Here is a 19,575-nt window from a genome sequence, read left to right on the forward strand (position 1 = left end):
TAATAAGGTGTAAGATGCTCTAGGAGTATTTAAAGCATGAATAAAACTGCATACAGTTTGTCTAATCCAGAGTTTAACTGTGTAAAGAGCTGAAGTTAATCACGATGATGTGAAAGACATAAATACATATTAGCCTAAAGAACAAAGAACAAAAATGTCAGAGGGCAAAACTTTCTTGTTACATCAAAAAGTGTTATTACCACATTTTATTATCTGAATATCTCTCTTTTTTTTTTTTAAATGATTGAGAAAACAAATAATTTTCTAGCAACAGTAAAATATAGAGCCGCACCATTCTGCTTTTTTGGAGTTCTGATCTGATTCTGAAATTTGGAAATCGACCAATACCGATATTTTCCAATACCAAACCAGTTTACTGAACATTATTGTGATTACGGTCACTATTGCTGTGTAAATCACACATCAAAAGAGAGCAACTAATGAACAAAATTTATCCAATTTAAATGTTTTTATAAATAATTTATAAGAAAAAAACTTCCAAAGAAATCAAAAACAATGTTGCCTCATAATCTTAATAAAAACCAAGGCAGGATTTTAATAAAGGGAACCAGGATATATGTTAATAATCTGGGAACACTAGATAGTCTGACAGTGTTGCAGACAGATTCTGTTCTGCAGCATCGGCTTAGAGGATTTTTTTCTACTGAAGAGGACCTCACAACTTTACCAGGGACATCTGGAAACATTGGCTGTTCACACATTTTAAGTTTTTGTCTTGCTTTTTATGTTTCCAGACTAAAACATCGAAATTAGTAACATTAGTTGACATAGCAAAGGCAGTTCAGTTCCCATCAGACCTGTCAGTGCAGGTGTATGGTAAAGCAGCATCTAAACTAGAAAAGCAGAGTAAAAAAACTAAATCATATATATTAATTTAAATATCCAAGTTCTAATGGAAATATTTTGTGAAATGATTCTGCGTCAACATATTTTCTTTGGCTGAAACCTGCACAATAGTTATCGGGATCAATAAAGTATCTATCTATCTATCTATCTATCTATCTATCTATCTATCTATCTATCTATCTATCTATCTGTCTATCTATCTATCTGTCTGTCTGTCTGTCTGTCTGTCTGTCTGTCTGTCTGTCTGTCTGTCTGTCTGTCTGTCTATCTATCTATCTATCTATCTATCTATCTATCTCTCCATCTATCTATCTATCTAATTTGTAAAACATGATCCGTGAATCATGTCAATATTGGTGCCCGATATTGATATTGGATTGGATGGTACCCTACTATATTTAAATGGTCAAAATTTGAAACAGTAAAGGAAAAACAAACAATTTTAGCATCACATGCCCAAAGCAAATGGTAGAAATAGCTCAGGCAGGTTTATTTCCACAAACTTTTGATAGGATTTATTATAGTTACTGAAACATTTTCTTTACCAAACAGTAGAGAGGGAGTTAAAAGGATATTTATCAACCCTTATTAAAGCCTTTTAAATTAAGCCTTTTACATTAAGAGGTTAATAATTTAGCTACAGTAACCTTACTGCTATTTATTAATTTAAATTACTTAAAAAAAGTCTACAAATATGGCTCATTTATGCTATGTGAGCCAAACAGTAACTGAATGATTAAAAGGCAGCACATAAATACACCACACCTTAATTGTGGAGGATTGATGACAGAATGAAACTTGACTGTATGTATCATGCATATATTTTAATCTGCGTATTTGATTTTTACAAGTGAAACAAATAATCCTTGGTATATCATTTCTATAAGCAAAAGTGCACAAGAGCTTTTTTTTTTTTGGAAGCAGTGGGCACAGTATCTTCACTTGTCAGGCTTCTTTTACTGCCATGTCGGTCAGGGTTTGTTTTGAACGGGCAAACTAATTACTGCATAACTCCTAGCTCTTATCATGGGGTGACACATCACCCACCCTCATAGATTTAAATGCTTGGGGAAAGACACGCTGGGGAAGGAAAGAATTGAAGTTTTAAGGTAATTTTTGTCTGTTTTTAAAAAAGAGTTAATGCACATATGTTAGAAATGTTTTAGCACATATGTTCTAAAACAGTGAACAATTAACTTGCATCCATAATCAGCTGTTTTCAGCACCAGAGAAGAATCACTATTGAGGTTTGCTGACACGAAATACAAATTACAATGTAAACTGATAAAATACACCACAGTTTCACTCTCAGTTTCCTTCTCATATGGCCAAGACGGCTGCTTGTGTTTGTTCCTGTAGGGTTTATCAAACCTCCTACTCTGTTTATATCTCTACCCTCTGACACCATGCAGCCTGGTTCATCTGCTCCAAGCCAATTACTGGAAACATGTCCAATTAACCTGCATTGTCTTTTCCATGGTATTAAAAAGTTTTTGTCAAGTTTGCTTGCCAGTCATATAGTATGGAAACATGTCTGCTATGTTACTGTACAATACAGGATTACAGGGGGAAAACAAACAAACAAACAAACAAACAAACAAAAAACAATGGCTAAAGGTGAGTATTGGAGATATGGTGATACATCAATTTAAAGATGCATCACAATGCAGATGTGATGCGTTCTGCATTGATCCATTGGCAGAACGTGATTGATAGTTTACAGCAGGGGTGTCCAATGTCAGTCCCCGAGAGCTGTCATCCTGAAGGTCGTAGATGTGTCCCTACTCCAACACATCTGATTCAAATGAAATGGATCTCCTTAACGGCTTGTCAACTTCTGCCCAAGCCTGTTAATGACCCATTATTCTGAGTCAAGTGTGTTGAATCAGGAAACATCTAAAACCTGCAGGACAGCAGTCCTTGAAGACCAACACTGGATATCAGTGCAGAAGACACAAAACTATAGAAAAGCAAAGATCATTTGGGATTTTCTGGTTGCTGGATATTTCACAAGTAAAATTAAACATTCAATATGAATATAGCCTTGATTTAGATTTTCCTGTAAAAGCCTTTTATATGAAAATGACTTTACCTAAAACTGTTTGCTTTACAAGCTTTGTTATAATGTTATAATATTATAATATTATAACAAAAAAATCTGTTATAATATTTTAACATTCTGAATCACATTTCAATTTTAGATTTATAGCTATAACCTTGTTTCAAGCTGCCGTTACTCATGACTTACAGTTACTTCTATTTATTTAAATAAAGCCAATTTTGAACAACTGCAATTGACTATACAATAGATAAAACATTTCAAACGAGTAGACTAGAATAATATAGCAGCATGTGCACATTGTCCATGCTGTGCACTGTGCTCTAAGGCTGTCTGCACCAAGAACAATCATGAAAATGGCAACTTTAAATAGATTGTTGTGACTGTCATTTTAATTTCAGTGGATGATGGACTTCACACAACATTAGTGTGACAGTAGCAGCGAAATGTACCACTGAGGTCACTTTCAGAGAGATTTAATGAACAACATTAATTAAATAACTAAATATATAAATGTATAACTAAATAAAACAGAAAAATATAAAATAATATAACCTAAAAAGACATAGCATAAATAAAAACAAAACAAATAAAATCCCATTTTTGTTTCTGTAATGCTAAAATAAGGACAACGCCAAGGCTTAGCTTAGCACAATTTCCCTATTATTATTCATATTGCTTTGTAGAAAAAATACATAAAAGCTAAATCACATACTTTATTAATGCTGTGTTTGCTGCTCGTTATTACATTTTCCTCATGTATGTAAATTAATGATATAGCAAACACCTTTTCTTTAAAATCACTCAGTCTTGGTTATCAGCTGCCACTTCTAAAATTACACCTGGATAAATGCTCGGTGTTCTAAACACTGACAAATAAAAGCAATAACTAGCCGACCTAAATAAGGGCAGTATTTGCACATTTTTACACATCTTCTGTTGTTTTAGATGAGGGAGTACTTATTGGTATCAGGGTAAGTGACAGACATCATAAAATGAGTTCCTCAGCCTAACCAACCACTGGCCAGCAGGGAATATTATAAACAGTTAGTCACTGAGATGCTGGCACTAATTTGAACCACTGATTGTGTTTATTGATTAAAAAAAAAAAAGTAGCTATTTGAGGGTCATAGATATTGAAATGCACTGAAAGAATTCATTATATACATTTGATTGTGAAGAGATGGATCATAATCAAATCTTTGTGAGGCCAACAGAAGTATGAAAGTGATTGGTCTAAAATCTAAATGAAGCAACCTGTTAGTTTTTGTGATGGCGGAACTCTTTTTTTTTATGCAGACAAGGTTGAGCAAAAACTGCATTAGGCTTTAACAGTTAAACAGGATTGTGTTTCACAAACCTGCTGGTTAGCTAATTGCCACAGGTCCTTGTTCCTCAATAGCTGAATCCAAAACATCAAAGTAATATTGAGAAGAGCTTCTTAACAACCAAGCAAGAGCTGAAGAGTACATTAACTAACTTTCCAAGGACAATGACTACATATCCAAAGCTTTCTCTCCATTAGTACGAAAATTGTTCTCTCTTTTACCTCAAAATTACACTCATTTAACTCCTTAGAAGAGTGCTCTCAGCATAGATGAGAGAGAGGAACGACCTGACAGACTACACAGTGTGAACCCACTGCCTTCCCCAAATTGGCCAAAAAAGACATCTTTTCTGGTTTACCATGGCCTCTACTGTAAGTTTGTGGCTTTCTTCAATCATCCCCCTTAATGCACTAACCATTAGAGTCTGTCCAGAAAGAGAATATACCCCGGTGTCTCAATTATAGACCCAAGTCTGAATCTCAACAGCATCCTATTGTAGCCATAGAAGGAAACGACTATCCATTTTCTGCACCAGCTCTCACACAGCAACAGCACACTCCTTGCTGTTGTTCGGAGCACCAAAACCCATCTTTCCAGCTGAATTGTCTTATTAATCATCCTGACTGCTGTGGAGAGGGTGCCAATTAAAGTTGGGAAAAGATTAAAAATTTTCTTTGGCCCTTTAACAGTGGCTTCTGTTTTGTGTTCTTTTCTTCTAACTCAAAACACTTTCAGAATAAAGGTTTTGAAAAGCAGCTGTAAATACAACATCAAACATGAAAGCGCTACATTGCATTATTTGCTTTGATCTTTTGGGTAATTCTAAAAAGTTATGCTGGAGGAAAAAGTGACAGCAACAGGGATAAAAGCACTGCCTGCAACAAGAATCCAAACGTGAGGTTGGAATAAACATATAAAAGAAAGAAGGAGCTGTGGTGTAATTTAAAAACTTGAAGCATACTGACAGGCCTCAGTTTGAATATCGACCGATATTATTATAAATACAAAGAAATATCTTTGAAAGATGACGAGAGGGGAAAGAAAAGTTTGTGGAATAGTTTTCTTGTTCCTGTGAGGACAGTTATTACCACTTTAGTGTTCACTGCTGTGTTTCTTCGTTGTGTGTGTGGGACTGACAGCATGGCCATGTTGGCATTTAATGGTCGGCACTACTGAAGAGATGCAAAGTGGGAGAGATAATCAGAGGCAGAAAAGAGAGCAATACATGTGGGAACAAGGGGACGACAGAGCTGGAAAAAGACAGGCAGAGGCAGAAAGAATCTAGCAGTGATGTGAGGTAAGTGAAATAATCTGCTGACAAAGGGGAAGGGCAGCATGGCCATTTATATTACAGACTGAAAAACTGGTGAATGGCAGACCTGATAGTGAATATGGATACTAGAGTTATGTTTATGTAGTTAAAACAGGAACAACAGTAACAGGAAGTACAGTGAATCTGTCTTTTGTGGGACATGCCATAACATAGCTAAAGCCCATACAATCAAAATAAAATTACAGCAGCAGTCACATTATGAGGTAGTTATAATTTTTGACAGAAATTTGTCTGTAGATTTACTTTGGTTGCAAGACTGCAGCTGCACCTTTTAAGCTTTCCTAAAGTGCAAATTGCAAGTACAATGACTTTGAAGACAAACATGTCATGTCTCATCTCTGACAACCCAAATTTGCAGTGTACACCAGGCATTAACCACTTTGACAACATCTGCAAGAGCTTTTTTGAAGATGAACTGATGAACATTTATAGACCTGCACTTACTATATTAAGAGTTTTCAAGATGTTTTTTTTTTTTTAATTCAGCAATGTCCACTAGTACCTTTTGATGAAATTGAAAAAATATGTATGCCAAAAAATGGCTGAGATATTATTAAGGTTAATCAAGAGCATTATTTCGATAATATGGTATTAAAAAATCTTTAGCACATAATTGATGCATTTGCTCGACCTGTAGTGAGCACTAGCAGTGACAACTGTTAGGTATAACAAACATTATTCCATTGGTGGCCTCTTCTTCCATGTATCACCTGTTTTGTGCTTAGGGAAAAATTCATTATCAGTATTGCTTTTACCTGTTTTTGTAAGGCTTATAAACATATTTCCTGTTTGGAAGCAGTATCATAAGTGTTTCATAATTATTTAACTAAAACAAATAGGGAGAAATATGCATCACTTTGTTTTAGTGCACCCTTCAAAGCACAGTCAAACAAAAAATCAATTTTACAGTCACCATCTAGCACATTTAACTAATCAGTATTAGCACTTAAAATGCATTTTAGGGCAGTGTAATAAAAAGTCCATGCAGCCACAGCAAATGCTCCTAATGACTAATACCAAACAAACAACTCCAATGTGACCCGATTAATACTCATTAAAAGGAATTACAGAGAGAAAACAGAAGCTCATATGGCAGTCATATTGTGTGTTATTCAAATATTAAAGTAATGTCTTTCATTTTCTGGAAACATATGCTTTTACAGTATGGTAATGCAAATGTTTTCTGAGGTAATGGAAACAGTTGATCACTTAAATGAACTCTGGAAAACTATCATATTTCATAGGACCAAAACCAGCCTTACTAAGTGCTGGGTATATCTGCTAGAATGTTGTGCATTATGCACATTTTACATGCAGTCATTGGAAGTTGATGTGTTCCTGTTTATTTATCATTAGATATGCATAATGAGCATTGCTTATGTACGTTTGCACCCCATCACTAAAACAACAGGTTTTTCACTGGGGAAGCTCGGAGGCTTTCAGTTCCACAGGGCAAAATTCAATGTCTATTTACATGGCCCAGAAATCAAGAGGTCAAGTATGATAGATGGCATGCCATCTGCTTATCAGGCCTTTCCAGAGGTGATTGCAGAGTTAGCACTCAGTAAAAAAATGAAGGTCAGCATATCACCTCAAAACAAACCATACGGTCCAGGAGCTGGGGTGGTAGTGGCTGAGGGTGTTTGCACGGCTCTTGATCTTGCTACCATATAACTGATAAGGCTGGCAGAAAATGCTCTGCCAAAAAGGATTATCTGCGGGTTGCTCAGTGTGTCTGACACCAGGCATGCTGAGTAAAGTAGAGGCGAGGTTGTTTGCTGTAGAAGCTCCTACAGCAGTTTAACACCAGTTTCAACAAATTCAGTCTTTTAGAAAGTACAGCACCAGTCCACTCATACATGACCCCAATAAAGGCTTTTTGTTGGGAGATACTCCATCCCGTTAGTACTCGTTGAATGTATTTATATGTTCATTATGTTGGGTGACTCACAAACCCAAGCAGTTAGCAGTCACATTTGCTATTCCACATAATTACCACTTGATGCAACTTAACTCTAGCACTTCTGGTTTGTGCTTCTGACAACAGATAAAGATTAACAGAATATTTTTGCATTGTCACATATGCAGTCTTTTTCTTTTATAAGCTGTTTGATTAAATTACAGTGAATTCATGTGTGGTTCAACATAGTCTGAGTACTTTATCCAGAAGGTCTACAATACATATTGTATATTTGAAGAACAGCAAAAGCCAGTGTCTCAAATGCATTCAGCTTATAACAAGTTCTAGAACACTGCTGTTGTTGATTTATGAGGTTTAAGAGTTGCAAAAGCAGGTAGGTGACCAAGTCTGTATAATGGGAAATTGAATCTTTTACTGTCATGCATATCTCTTTGCACTCAGATGAAATAATATTGTGTAAGCTTATAATGCTTTTTAGGTATGCTACAGTAAAATGTGCAGCGCATTTGCTCTGTCCTTGCATGGAAAAAAATGCTGTTTTACAGATTGGATTAGATTTATTTAGCACTTTCAGTGCACTAAAGTGCTTTACACTGTATCCATTATTCATTCTCTGTGATTGTAAGCTACATGTGTAGCCTCAGCTATCCTGGGGTAGACTGGCAGAAATGTAGTAGTGCCAACAGTGTCTCCGATCACCACCAAATGTTCAAACACATTCAAACACCAGTGATGCTGGAGGCAACTAGGACAAAGTGTCTTGCCCAAGGACACAACGACAGATTGACTGGGGGAGCAGGATTAGAACTGCTTACCTTCCAATCACTGGATGACCCGCTCTATTACATGAGACACTGTACCCCACAAATTCTTAGTGGCATACTTCAATGGGCATGAAACTTGCCTTCCAGCTCTGTTCTCGATATTCTGCCACCAGTCTTTTTGTGATGCACACCCAGCTGCAGCTGCTGATCCCCTAGATCAGCATTTCTCAGTCCAGATCCTCAGAACCCACATACCTTAACATGCAGGGCAGTGGGTCCTAATGACCAGGAATGAAAAACATTGCCCTAGATAACTTCTGCCATGGGTTTTAGCACTTGGTTGTGGCACTAGATGTAATGGCCCTATCCAAGTGCTGTTAGGCAGGAGCTCAGAATATGCTCCAACATTCCTTTTGTTGACACTGCTGTTGAACATCTTGCCCAGGCTTTTCACTGGCTTCCCTAGGATTGTTGGTATCAACCTCCTTTGAATGCTGAATCAGAACCTTTCCATGACCTTTTTCACCAATAGTGGTCTGGATTTCAATAGTTTGAAGCTCACCCTAGTCCATTGGAAGAGATTATCCATTTCTTGGAGGATCCACCTACATACTGGCACAGACTCTGGGATGACTGTCAGGTCATACATGAAAGCCCTGATCAGTGGCTGCCTTACTGGGTGTTGGGGCTGCTGACTTCACTATTATTTTCACTATCAAGGTGAACAAGGCTACTGATATAGCCTGTGATTTTTCCAACCTCAAGCTTGTAGCACTCTGATGCTATTGCACTTATCGAGGCTATTAACATAACTGGTTGTAATATTCAATTCAATTCAAGGTCATTTAAAAATTGGGCATGGAAGTAGCTTTAAAAATGATAAAATCAACAATATAAAATAAATGAATAAAACAAAATGAATAAAAACACAAGTCAACAGTAATAAAATCATCTAACACTGTGCACATTAGAATTAAAAAATGAAAGAAGAATTTAAAGTGCTGGATAAAGTGCATTTTTTAGGGTTTTTCTAGTTTGTCCAGCACAGAACAAAAGTTCAGGATCAGATCCACAACATGGTGTAGCACATTGTGCTTGGTTATGGTGGTCTGGAACAGCGTTTGGGGAATGCAGCCATACACATCACTAAGTCCAGCCACTGCACATTGAGGTCCCTTTTGTACTCGCGGACAACCCGGATGAGTTGAGTCACTACTCCGGTATGTTCTAGACGTCCAGCACTTCAGTGACGCCTCCCTTTTGCAGCAATGTGTTTATGTAGTTGTTGTGGAGGAACTCAGACAGCTACAATACTAAAGGTCTTTTTTTCCACACTTGACAGTGAGATCAACCTGTACTCATTTGTCATCTTTAAATTCTCTTTAGGGAACAACACCTGTTCTGCGGATCTCCACTCCAGATGACTCACAGGAGCTTCCGGATTAATTTAAGCAGCAAAGGGTAGTACCTGTAGACCAGGGCTACTCAATTCGGTCCTATGAGGGCCGCAATCCAGCAGGTTTTCCATGTATCCCTGCACCAACACACCTGAGTCAAATTAGGTGGCTCTGACAGCCAATCGGGTTCTACACAATGACTCATTAATTTGACTCAGGTGTGTTGGTGCAGGGATACATGGAAAACCTGCTGGATTGCGGCCCTCGTAGGACCGAATTGAGTAGCCCTGCTGTAGACTTTATACAGGACTTCACTTGTTCCAAAGGTTGAGCTAGATCTTGCTTTCCTCACAACCTCCTGGACTTCCCCTAAACATGTCAAAGCAACTTATTGGAGGTGGAGAGTCTATGAGGATGTTGCACTGGCCCAGCTCCATGTGCCTGTTAGGGTGACTGTGCAGCGCATTGCTGATCTAACTCCTCATTTAGGCAGACCAGATTGCTACCTTGCTTCTGCCCCAGTAGCAATTTCATTAAGCCAAAAGGGCTTGCAATGAATGAAGCACACTTAGTGGCTTTCTCTTTTTGGCACCTTCAGTGCCATTCTGTTTTGCGCAGTCATCAGCTACTTCCTGAAGACAACCTGCAACTCTTCCTGCTCTCTGTTAGCCTTTTTGTACTGCCTCTTAAAGGACTTCAGTTCCTGCTTGTGGATCTTGGCTGCCTTTTGGTTCCTGGTGTTATCTGAGAAGGTCTCTTTATTCCTATCCACCGACCCGCTCCTGACCAAGGATGCTAATGATGGTTGTCATTGCCTATAAGCCTCAATCCACATCTCCCTTCACATACAGAACCTTCCTCGTTGAATTGCTGCCAAACCATCATATTGCAGGCCTGCAGTCACCTGATCCAAACCTTGCCCTGGGAAAGACCTGAGAGGAGCTGTTGTGCCACAGAGAGGCTCTGGGCTCTGTGGGGTTCTTCTCCTGCACATCACCAAATATGTATCCGTGCCCTGTGGTTTGTAACCTCCCTCCAGGCCCTTAAGAATAACCTGGTGAATCTTGAGGCTTTGGTTGTACTTCCAGATTTTCCAGCATCTGCATGTTGAGGTCGTTGTCATTATTCCATTGCCATTGGTCTTTGCCTTACCCTCCCTGCCCCAATTGCTCTTTCCACCCTGTCAACTAACCCTCCAACTAACACCAGTCATCAGTCAGATTATTTCTGGATGTCACTGGTCTTGCCAGACAAGGCATTTAGTATATCCATCACCTGGTGCACCTGAACACATCAGTGATGTAGGTATTAACATGCTGCCATACGCAGTAACCAACTAACAGTGATGAGTGTGAAGGACTTCAAGCTACAGTTTGTTTTAGGGCATTCATAAAATACAATATCAACCTCTAAATGTCAGTGTTTTGCTGTATAATGTCAAAATTATTCTTCAGGAAATGAGAGGAATAATGCAGAATCAAGCCCTCACTATTCAAAGATACCTTTAGTACTTGCTTTTTGTTTAGTTTTTTTTTTTTTTTTTTTTTTTTACTTTTTCACCTTTTTCGAGGGTATCCAATTAATTCCAGGTGACATAGTATTAGGTTATCAATAATAATGAATATTCCAGTAGTCCATGAGGACATGTAGCATATGTCCAAGCATATGTTTCAGGGTATATTTTGAGAACTTAGTATGCACTGCTGCAGGTCCCAAGAGTAGGACCACTCTGCATGTTTATCACTTCTGGAAAAAAAAAAAAAAAAAAAAATATATATATATATATATATATATATATATATATATATATATAAAAGAGTAATGAGTTCTGTATTTAGCCTTCAAAACATATTATTGTAGCACAATTTAAACACAATTTATTATTTTTATTTAAGCCTTTCTTTGAAATATGACTAGAAATAAAACTTTTGTTTGATGGGACTGACAGACAAAGGCTGTGGAGGATTATCCTGCAGGATGGCTTTATTCATACTGTGGTTTCATTATTTATTGGGGTAAATGGCTATGTGTATTCACCATCACATATTTAAGAATTCACATTACTCTGTTTTGTGTGTGTGTGAAGGCATTGTTAAACCCCTGCTGTAAAATGTGAAAAACATTCAGTAAGTAGGACTCTGTTTGAAAAGGTTCAGGGAATGAAACCAATGATGCTGAAAAGGGAGAAAAACATTTAAAAAATCAGGTTTGCAGCTGTCCAACTACATTTTAGTGATAACAGTTGCTTTCTTTTTCTTTTAGTCAGTGTAAACCGTAGGCTCCTTGTAACAAATTCTACAAGGTTACAGTAGGTTTTTCCATTCATCTAATATTACAAATACTCATATCAACTGTATTGAACATCATATGAGAGAATCTAAAATACATGAAAGCCTTTCTTTTGTCTTGATTGTCAGCTGCTAGGCTGCACTTTTTCAAACAAGGCATAAACCAAAACAAATCAAACTCAGCCTATACATTGCCTTAATTACAAGCCTATAACTAATAACAGTCAATAATGACTGTGACTCATTTATAGTGAAGTGCCTCTGTTGAAATGGGTGAACGTATGAAAAACTTTACTTCAAACTCTCCAGTCTCCCTGAGGCCAAATATAAAAAAAAGAGTCCAAAAGAGACAAACTTAAATGAACACAGCTTTAGATGCATTATGTATTAAAGCTAAAGTTAGAACATGTTGCAAAGATATCTTTAAAATCAGCTAGATGTTGTTTAAATGACCAAAGCAATGAGTTACATAATTTCAAGGACAAACTAACTGTATGCATGTGCTTCTTACTGTTTCAGTTAGTCTCTTATTTATAAAGTGACGGTCAAGAGAGGATATTCATTTAAAACTTAAGGGAAAATTATGTTAATTTATTGAGATAGCCTGATGCAGTAAAGCCTAAACAAAATGTATCTTGAGGTCTAATTTGTACCAACATCAGATAACAAAAACAAACAAACAAACAAACAAATAAATAAATAAAGTGAGAAGCATAATTTATCCTTATTTACAGTGATCTTCCAAAGAAGACATTACCCCAGTTTTCTACATGAATCAGCTTAAAGAAGCTTTACATGCTTGCAAAAATAATTTGATTAGCAGAACATTCTGAGCCTTGGGGAGCTGAGCGAGTGACTTAAAGTTTGGAGGACTTTGGAAGAATACTTAATAAGGTAGATTATCTCTTTGATGTTGTGTCCTGGACCTTGAATAAAGAAAGATATGTGACCTACCCTCACTTTAAATCAGTCAGAGAATGATCTTCATTAGGCTGGTAAAATGATAATCTTCAATACATCTTTATAAAGAAACCCTCATCTGCTTAGTTAGTTACTGCACATGCAATACAGGGAGCTTGCAATTTTCAGGGCACCACTATGACATTCTCAGTTGTTGCTCTGTTTTGTGGATGTTTTATGTTTTTCTTTACAATAACATCAACTTCACGGGGTCACTGATCTCTTTTTCTGACATAAGAAGCTTCATGCTGGACCAAGGGCGCATGACATGAAAGTTCACATGTCAGAGTTCCAGGTCAGGGATCTATTTTTTTTAACTTCTATCAGACACACATCTGAGATTGAGTATATCACATCCATAAGAGCAGAATAAATACAGGAGTCAAACAGTAAAACTATATCAGGATCGTCTTCACTAAACTACATACAGGCAGTCAAAATATTGTTTAGTTAAAACTGAACATTCATTCATTAATTTTCTATACCACTTAGTCCAATTCGGGGTAGCAGGGGGCTGGAGTCTATTCCAGAAATTAGCAGGCGAGAGGCAATGTACACTTGGACAAGTTGCCAGTCCATCACAGTGAAATTTAACATGACACATGAAAATAATACTCCCATATATAATGTGTAATGCACATAGTACTCCTTTAACCAGCAGAGCTGTACACCGAGCCTTACAAAGACGGGAGTTAAGGCTCAGCACAGTAATGAGAGCACTGGTTTCCTGCCATCAGGTGATTTGCGTAAATAAACAGAAGTGGCGGCCTGTGAGAGCGTATGCTGTTATCACAGATCTACATTTCATGACAGGATGGCACCAGACCAGCTGCTTTAGAGTCCTGGAGCAGTACTTCATGCTTTGGTAAATACATCTAAATCTGTATACTAAAGACAAAACAAGCTTAACATCGTCAATGTGATTTTTTTTTATTTTTCTTAACATTAACAGAGTAAACTTTCAAAAGTGCAGTAGATTAAAAACTAAAATTCAGTAAAGATGGTTTTGGTTTCTGTCTTGGCTACCTGGCAGATGCAAACATATGCATAATATTTATAAGTTAAGAAAGGAAAAATAAAGAAAACAAGATGGCATCAAACCTGGAGGTCAGATTTAACTATCAAATGGTAAAGATATTTTAAAGTACTAAAAAACATGTTAAATAATATTTAAAAAAAAAACACTATGTAAATTAGTTGAATGTGCAGCCATATTGTCATTTATATTTTTATACAGATACAGTGACATGTTTATGACATGTAAGTGGATGATATTTCACTGGTATTTCAGGCTACACAGCATCAGACCAACAACAACTAACAGATCAAACTTGTGACTTTTTTCATAGATTAACCCTAATCCTATCTTTGTGGAGGTAGTGGAGGAGTACAAATACTTAAAGGCCCATTTATGAGGAGGAAGAGTCACTCACACTTTCTCCACATTTTGTACAAACACCCAGTTAAGGCCCATCTATGCTCCAGGCATCTTTTGCGCTGCCATGGTTGTTAAGTCAGTTCCTTCACTAGTGGGCAGCGCTAGGTTCAGAGTTTCCTCCTGCAAGCCGACGTCAGTTTCAGATACTGTTTAGCAGCGGTAATGCATCGTTATAAAGTTATTTCCAACATCCCAACATGCCCCAAACACTTGCACACAGTCTTTCTTCAAAAGCTTGCCCAATTTCTACAGTTGTTGTCTTTGTCTTCATTCTTCTGCTGCTGTTTTGTTCCCTTTCCTGATCGTCTTCTTCTTCTCAGTTTTTTTTCTTATGCTGGTCGCATGTCAGCTATTCTGCTCAGTACTGTCCCCACAATTTCTGGTGGTACTGCTCCGTCTTCTGCCTCAAGCGACGGACAGCTACGCTCCCTGAAAACTAACCTAATCACGTGCGTAACAAATGCAGGAGACGGACGAGATGAAACTGTCTGTCCGTCTGTGTATCCGTCTTTTGCGTTTCGCATAAATGGGCCTTAAGAGTTCAGATGGACAGCAGATTATACTGGAAATGCAACACTAAGGCTTCCCACAAGGGGACAGGGCAGACCCAAGCACAAGATTGTTTATATTCTTGTTTCTGTAATTCAAATCGTGACATACCCAAAGACAACATGCTGTGATTGGTCAGTGAAGCAACAATTGACTTTATTTCCTTTGATCAATAAGAATTTGACTATAATTGCATATGTTACACTGTGGCCTTTTTGTCAGACCAAAACATACCTCCAGTATTTGTGTGCAGTGTCCAGACATGATACGGGTACTTATCAGTTTATCTTTGCAACATGATGGATAAGCAAATTTCCCCATGAGTTTTCTGTTATATTGCTGAAAATGGCAAGTATTATAAATTGATCACTGTATCTGAATCTGAAGAGAGCAATGAGTGTGACAGCTTTGGATGAGTGGGAGTCTGATGGAGGTGAGGGGCACAGCTGGCTTTGGCTGTGATCACAGTCGCTACTGTGGCGTCTGATGGCAATGGGCACAAATTATCGGCTGTAGTGCTATGTCTTGCTCTTTGGTGGGATGAGCTAGTGGCTGAATGTGATGTCCATCTGCCACAGTTCATCATTGTAGGAAGAGGATTTATTCAGAGTAGTGATCAATTTTCTCCTCTATGTTCCTTTCTCAAGATTGTTCATTTTCAGTCTGACCACAGTGCTTGCTGTCATCAGTGTTGATTCCCACAAAAAACTTTTTTTAAAAAACCTTTAGAGGTGTTTTCCCTGATGAAGGGCCTCATAGTCACCATCACTGTCTCTCCTCATGAGGAGGGCAGGGTTTGACCAGTCCACATGACATCAGACTGAGGGGGTTGTTGCTTCATAATTATCAAAAAGAAATTGTTAACTAGAGCACTAAATGAGTGTCAGGAGTGAAACAGTGTATTTTATGTGTGAGTAGTAAGTTTGCAAGACTCCACAATGATATGTATCCAAAAAACTTTTTGGTTTTTTGTGAGAAATACAAGCTCATAAATAATTCTCTTTTCTTTGCTGATAAAGATTTGGCACCTTCCAAGTAAACATTCTTTATTTCAGTAGGATAACATCATAAGCGTTTTAAAAAACAAGCCTCTTAATAGTGACTCTTGAGTAGAAAGCAAATTGTGAAATAACTATGTGTGCAGTTGTCTTAAAACAAAACTGGAGTATACATACACAACCCAATATCTACCATGAAAATAGGATCTAAAAACATGCAAAACAGTATTTTAACCAGTTTGGGATGTTTTTTCACATAGTACTAGTGCAGCAAGGTTAAAAATGAAAAGTAAAATGACTGATGTTTCCTATTAACATTGTTTTCTCTTTGTAATTCAATTTTTTCATCATTTGCTCTTGATCAATGGACCATGGACTCAATGGTGCTGTGGGGGATGAACAATTTTTCTGCTTCAGATATCCTGATTTGGTTACTTTACAGACTCAATATTTATGTTTTACTTTGGGACCGCATCTTTCTAAACCCATTCAGAGAGGGAATAAAAGCAGATAATAACCTGCTAATACTCACTACCAAAATTACAATGTTTGAAACAAAGAGCTATTTACAGGGACGTAAAATAATTCCCTTTACCAAGCTACTTAGAAAGAGCGCCATCAAAAAAAATAACTTCAAACACAACTTGGAGCAGAAGAAGAATAGTAGCTCACTGAGTGAGTTTATCTCAACGACTGAAACCACTGGTGATCCTTTGGACCATGAAATTGTCATTTGTTCTGCAAGCGTTCCATCAAATGAGAGTTCAGGACCATTTGTTGTTGCTGAGCTTATTTTAACTTGTTATCTGACAGAATCTCAATGGATAATTATTTTTTGACTCAAACAGACTGGTGGAGAAAGCTGCCTATCTACAAAGCTGAAAGCTAAGTTAGAAAAAATAATCATGGAATATGAATCCTCACATGAGGTCAAGTATGAGCTACTGAATACTGTTTTCATTTCAGCATCAGCAGAACCAAAAAGAACCTTTAAGTGTTTGTGTGTGTATGTCTGGGTGTCTTTAGTATTAAACTGCGGACACTAATTTGTGCCTAACTTGATGTACTTGCAAATGTATGTTGAAATGCTTACACAAATATCTAGAAATTCACACTTTAAAATAACTGGTGACTCAGCTTTCCACCAGTACATACATGTATGCATGAAACTGTGAGGCTCCTGGAAGTGTTAAGATGTACTTGTAAACTGATCTGTGCGTGAATGCAGTTTTGTCTGTGTGTATCAGGTGATTTGTGCACACATATTTAACCATCTGTCTGCATCAGAGCCCTTTTTGCACATCTTAATATTAGATTTGTGAGGTTGAAGGTAAAATATTTGTTTGTAGAATTGTAGTGTTTGTGCATTTTTGTTATTTGTGCAAATGTAAATTTATTCTGTGCGTAATTTGTATATATTTGTGAGTGCATTTGAACATACATTTGCAAGTTCCCCGAGTAACGCACAAAATGGTTTACAGAATTTACAAACCATGTATTACATAAACACAATAATATTGAGTCGATTTTCTCTCCATATTACTCAGGAGTGGAATGCGGAAGCAGCAGAATACAACGAAGCGTGGGAACAAGGGCGACATTGACTATGTAACACTGACAACTGCACTAGCGGGAGATCAGGTTAAAGAGTGGCAGAGCGCCAACTGATTGTTCCGGAAAAGAGGAAAAAAAAAGACAGAAAAGGTAGAGAGAAGAGGATAAGAAAAGTGAGACACAAACAAAAGTGGACAGAAAAGGACTGATAAAATACAAGGACAGCAAAGATTCCATCTTACAAGCAACAAACCAAGGTCCTTTGCCACTAACAGTGTCCTGGCCCTGATGTACACTGCTGGAGAGTGGTGGTGAAAAAGCCAAAAAGAGAAGAAGACAAAGCCATCAGTAATGTAAAAAGCATCAGACCCAAAAGGAATATGGAACAGCCACTTGATGACAGTATCATTTGCTCCAAGTGGGGGTGATGGTGGAGGCTGTAATGAAAGGAAGGGGGCGGGGTGTTGTGATGACACAGGCTGCCGGGAGTATATGTAGCCAGACTGTAGAAGCCAATCCAAAAAAAAAAAGCAAATAAAATAAATAAGACATAAAATGAAGCTGTACACCTAGCAGGCATTCCAGCCAGCCATTTGAAATAAATTAAGATGGAGGGGAGCATTTTGGCTCTGGTTAATATGAGGCAGCAGACCTCTTCACTGATTTGGTGTACAGCATGGTGACATATACTGACCTGGGCTTGAGACAGCACTAGTGGTGGTGGGTTCAATAATTGCTACAGGGAAGGAGAGGAGGGGAAGAGGGAGGGGGAGGGAAAGAGGACATTCATGTATTATTAACAGAATGGAGACGTAAAACAAAAAGAAAACTGCATGCAAGGACAAAAGGACAGGGAATGGAGACAAATCCTCCCCATGCATTAAGGACTGATGTCTCTGTGGCAAGATGCAGCTTCCACATGCTCATAAACAACATGTTTTATTCCCCCAGCTGTCTCAGATTTGCATGAGTTACAGCAGAGACAAAAAACTGAGATGAACCCTGGAGCTATAGCTGCTTCAGAAATCTGAGGGGATTTTGTGTCGGGGTGAAATCGCACTCCTGGTAAACTACACAACATTTTTTTCCCCGTGTCTTGAAGGCACACCATCACACCATTCTCAGGTAGCATCCAGCCCTTTTTGGGTAGATCTTAAATCACATTAGTTTAATTCTATCCTCCTTCTCCACAGACAGAAGCATAATCATCAATTTTTTTCTCCTCCTTTTTAGGATGTATAAACTGACTGCAGAATGAACCAAAAATGGGAACTTACAGTCTGTTTGATCCTCAGAGGAGGGGACTCAGAGTCTCAATCTGATTACCTTATGAACTCATTTCAGGCTGAGCCACTGGTGGCATTTGAGAGATGGAATAGTTTGACACCCAGAAATGCTCAATCTGGTGTGTCAAACCAAGGCTGCATGCAAGTTCTTTCCTCTTTAAATGGATCTTATACTTGGTCACATTTGCAGTTAGGATGTCCCTACAGATTTTGCTATATCTAGTTTGATATACTGTAAACATATCACTATATTTGTAAATACTACTGCTCACTGAATATTAAGTGCATAAAAAATATGTAAATTACAGTTTTCTGTTGCGCAAACAAACCCTTAACTTGGGTTAAGCTGAGAGAAGGCTTCTGCAGTGACTCACTTGAGTCGGAGGTGTTTGGCAAAGTAAAGCTGTTCCTCACCAGGAGAGCTTAAGTCAAAGTGATGTAAAGGTTGGGCTCATAACATCTTCAGGTTTCTGTTTCTGACACATGAACAGCGTGACTTACACTTGCACTAACATTATTAATGCAGTCACTTAAATTTCATACAACTGTACATAGTAATTCACCACCTTCTATAACACTTTATGGTGGAGGAGGAGCTTATTTGTCACAAGGGAAACCATGGCAGCCATGATTACACTTCACACGTATTCACTCCAAAAGAGAATATTACTTTATAAGCTGTTGCAGTGAGCTGCTGTATCTAGGCCAGAAAATAGTGCAGAGGCACACTTAGACTCTCCATTTTAATCCATTTACATGGGAACTCAATGTGGCCACTTTCGATTGCAGGGCAAAAGAGGTTCATTGACGTCTGCGTAGTACTCCGTGTCACT

The 19,575-nt window shown here is 37.9% G+C and overlaps 1 protein-coding gene across 2 annotated transcripts in view; it reads right to left on the bottom strand.

Annotated features, from left to right (window-relative positions):
* Positions 1–19,575, bottom strand: part of negr1 (neuronal growth regulator 1) — a 152,566-nt gene that overhangs the window by 22,910 nt on the left and 110,081 nt on the right. The window contains exon 7 of one of the 2 annotated variants that reach the window (XM_042006624.1): positions 18,151–18,192. The exons of the other annotated variant lie outside the window; for it this stretch is intronic. Within the exon in view, the coding sequence (XP_041862558.1) occupies positions 18,151–18,192 (42 nt within the window). The remainder of the gene's footprint in view (positions 1–18,150; positions 18,193–19,575) is intronic. 2 annotated transcript variants of the gene reach the window in all.

This window comes from Melanotaenia boesemani, chromosome 14 (assembly GCF_017639745.1).
Source record: "Melanotaenia boesemani isolate fMelBoe1 chromosome 14, fMelBoe1.pri, whole genome shotgun sequence".
NCBI lineage: Eukaryota > Metazoa > Chordata > Actinopteri > Atheriniformes > Melanotaeniidae > Melanotaenia > Melanotaenia boesemani.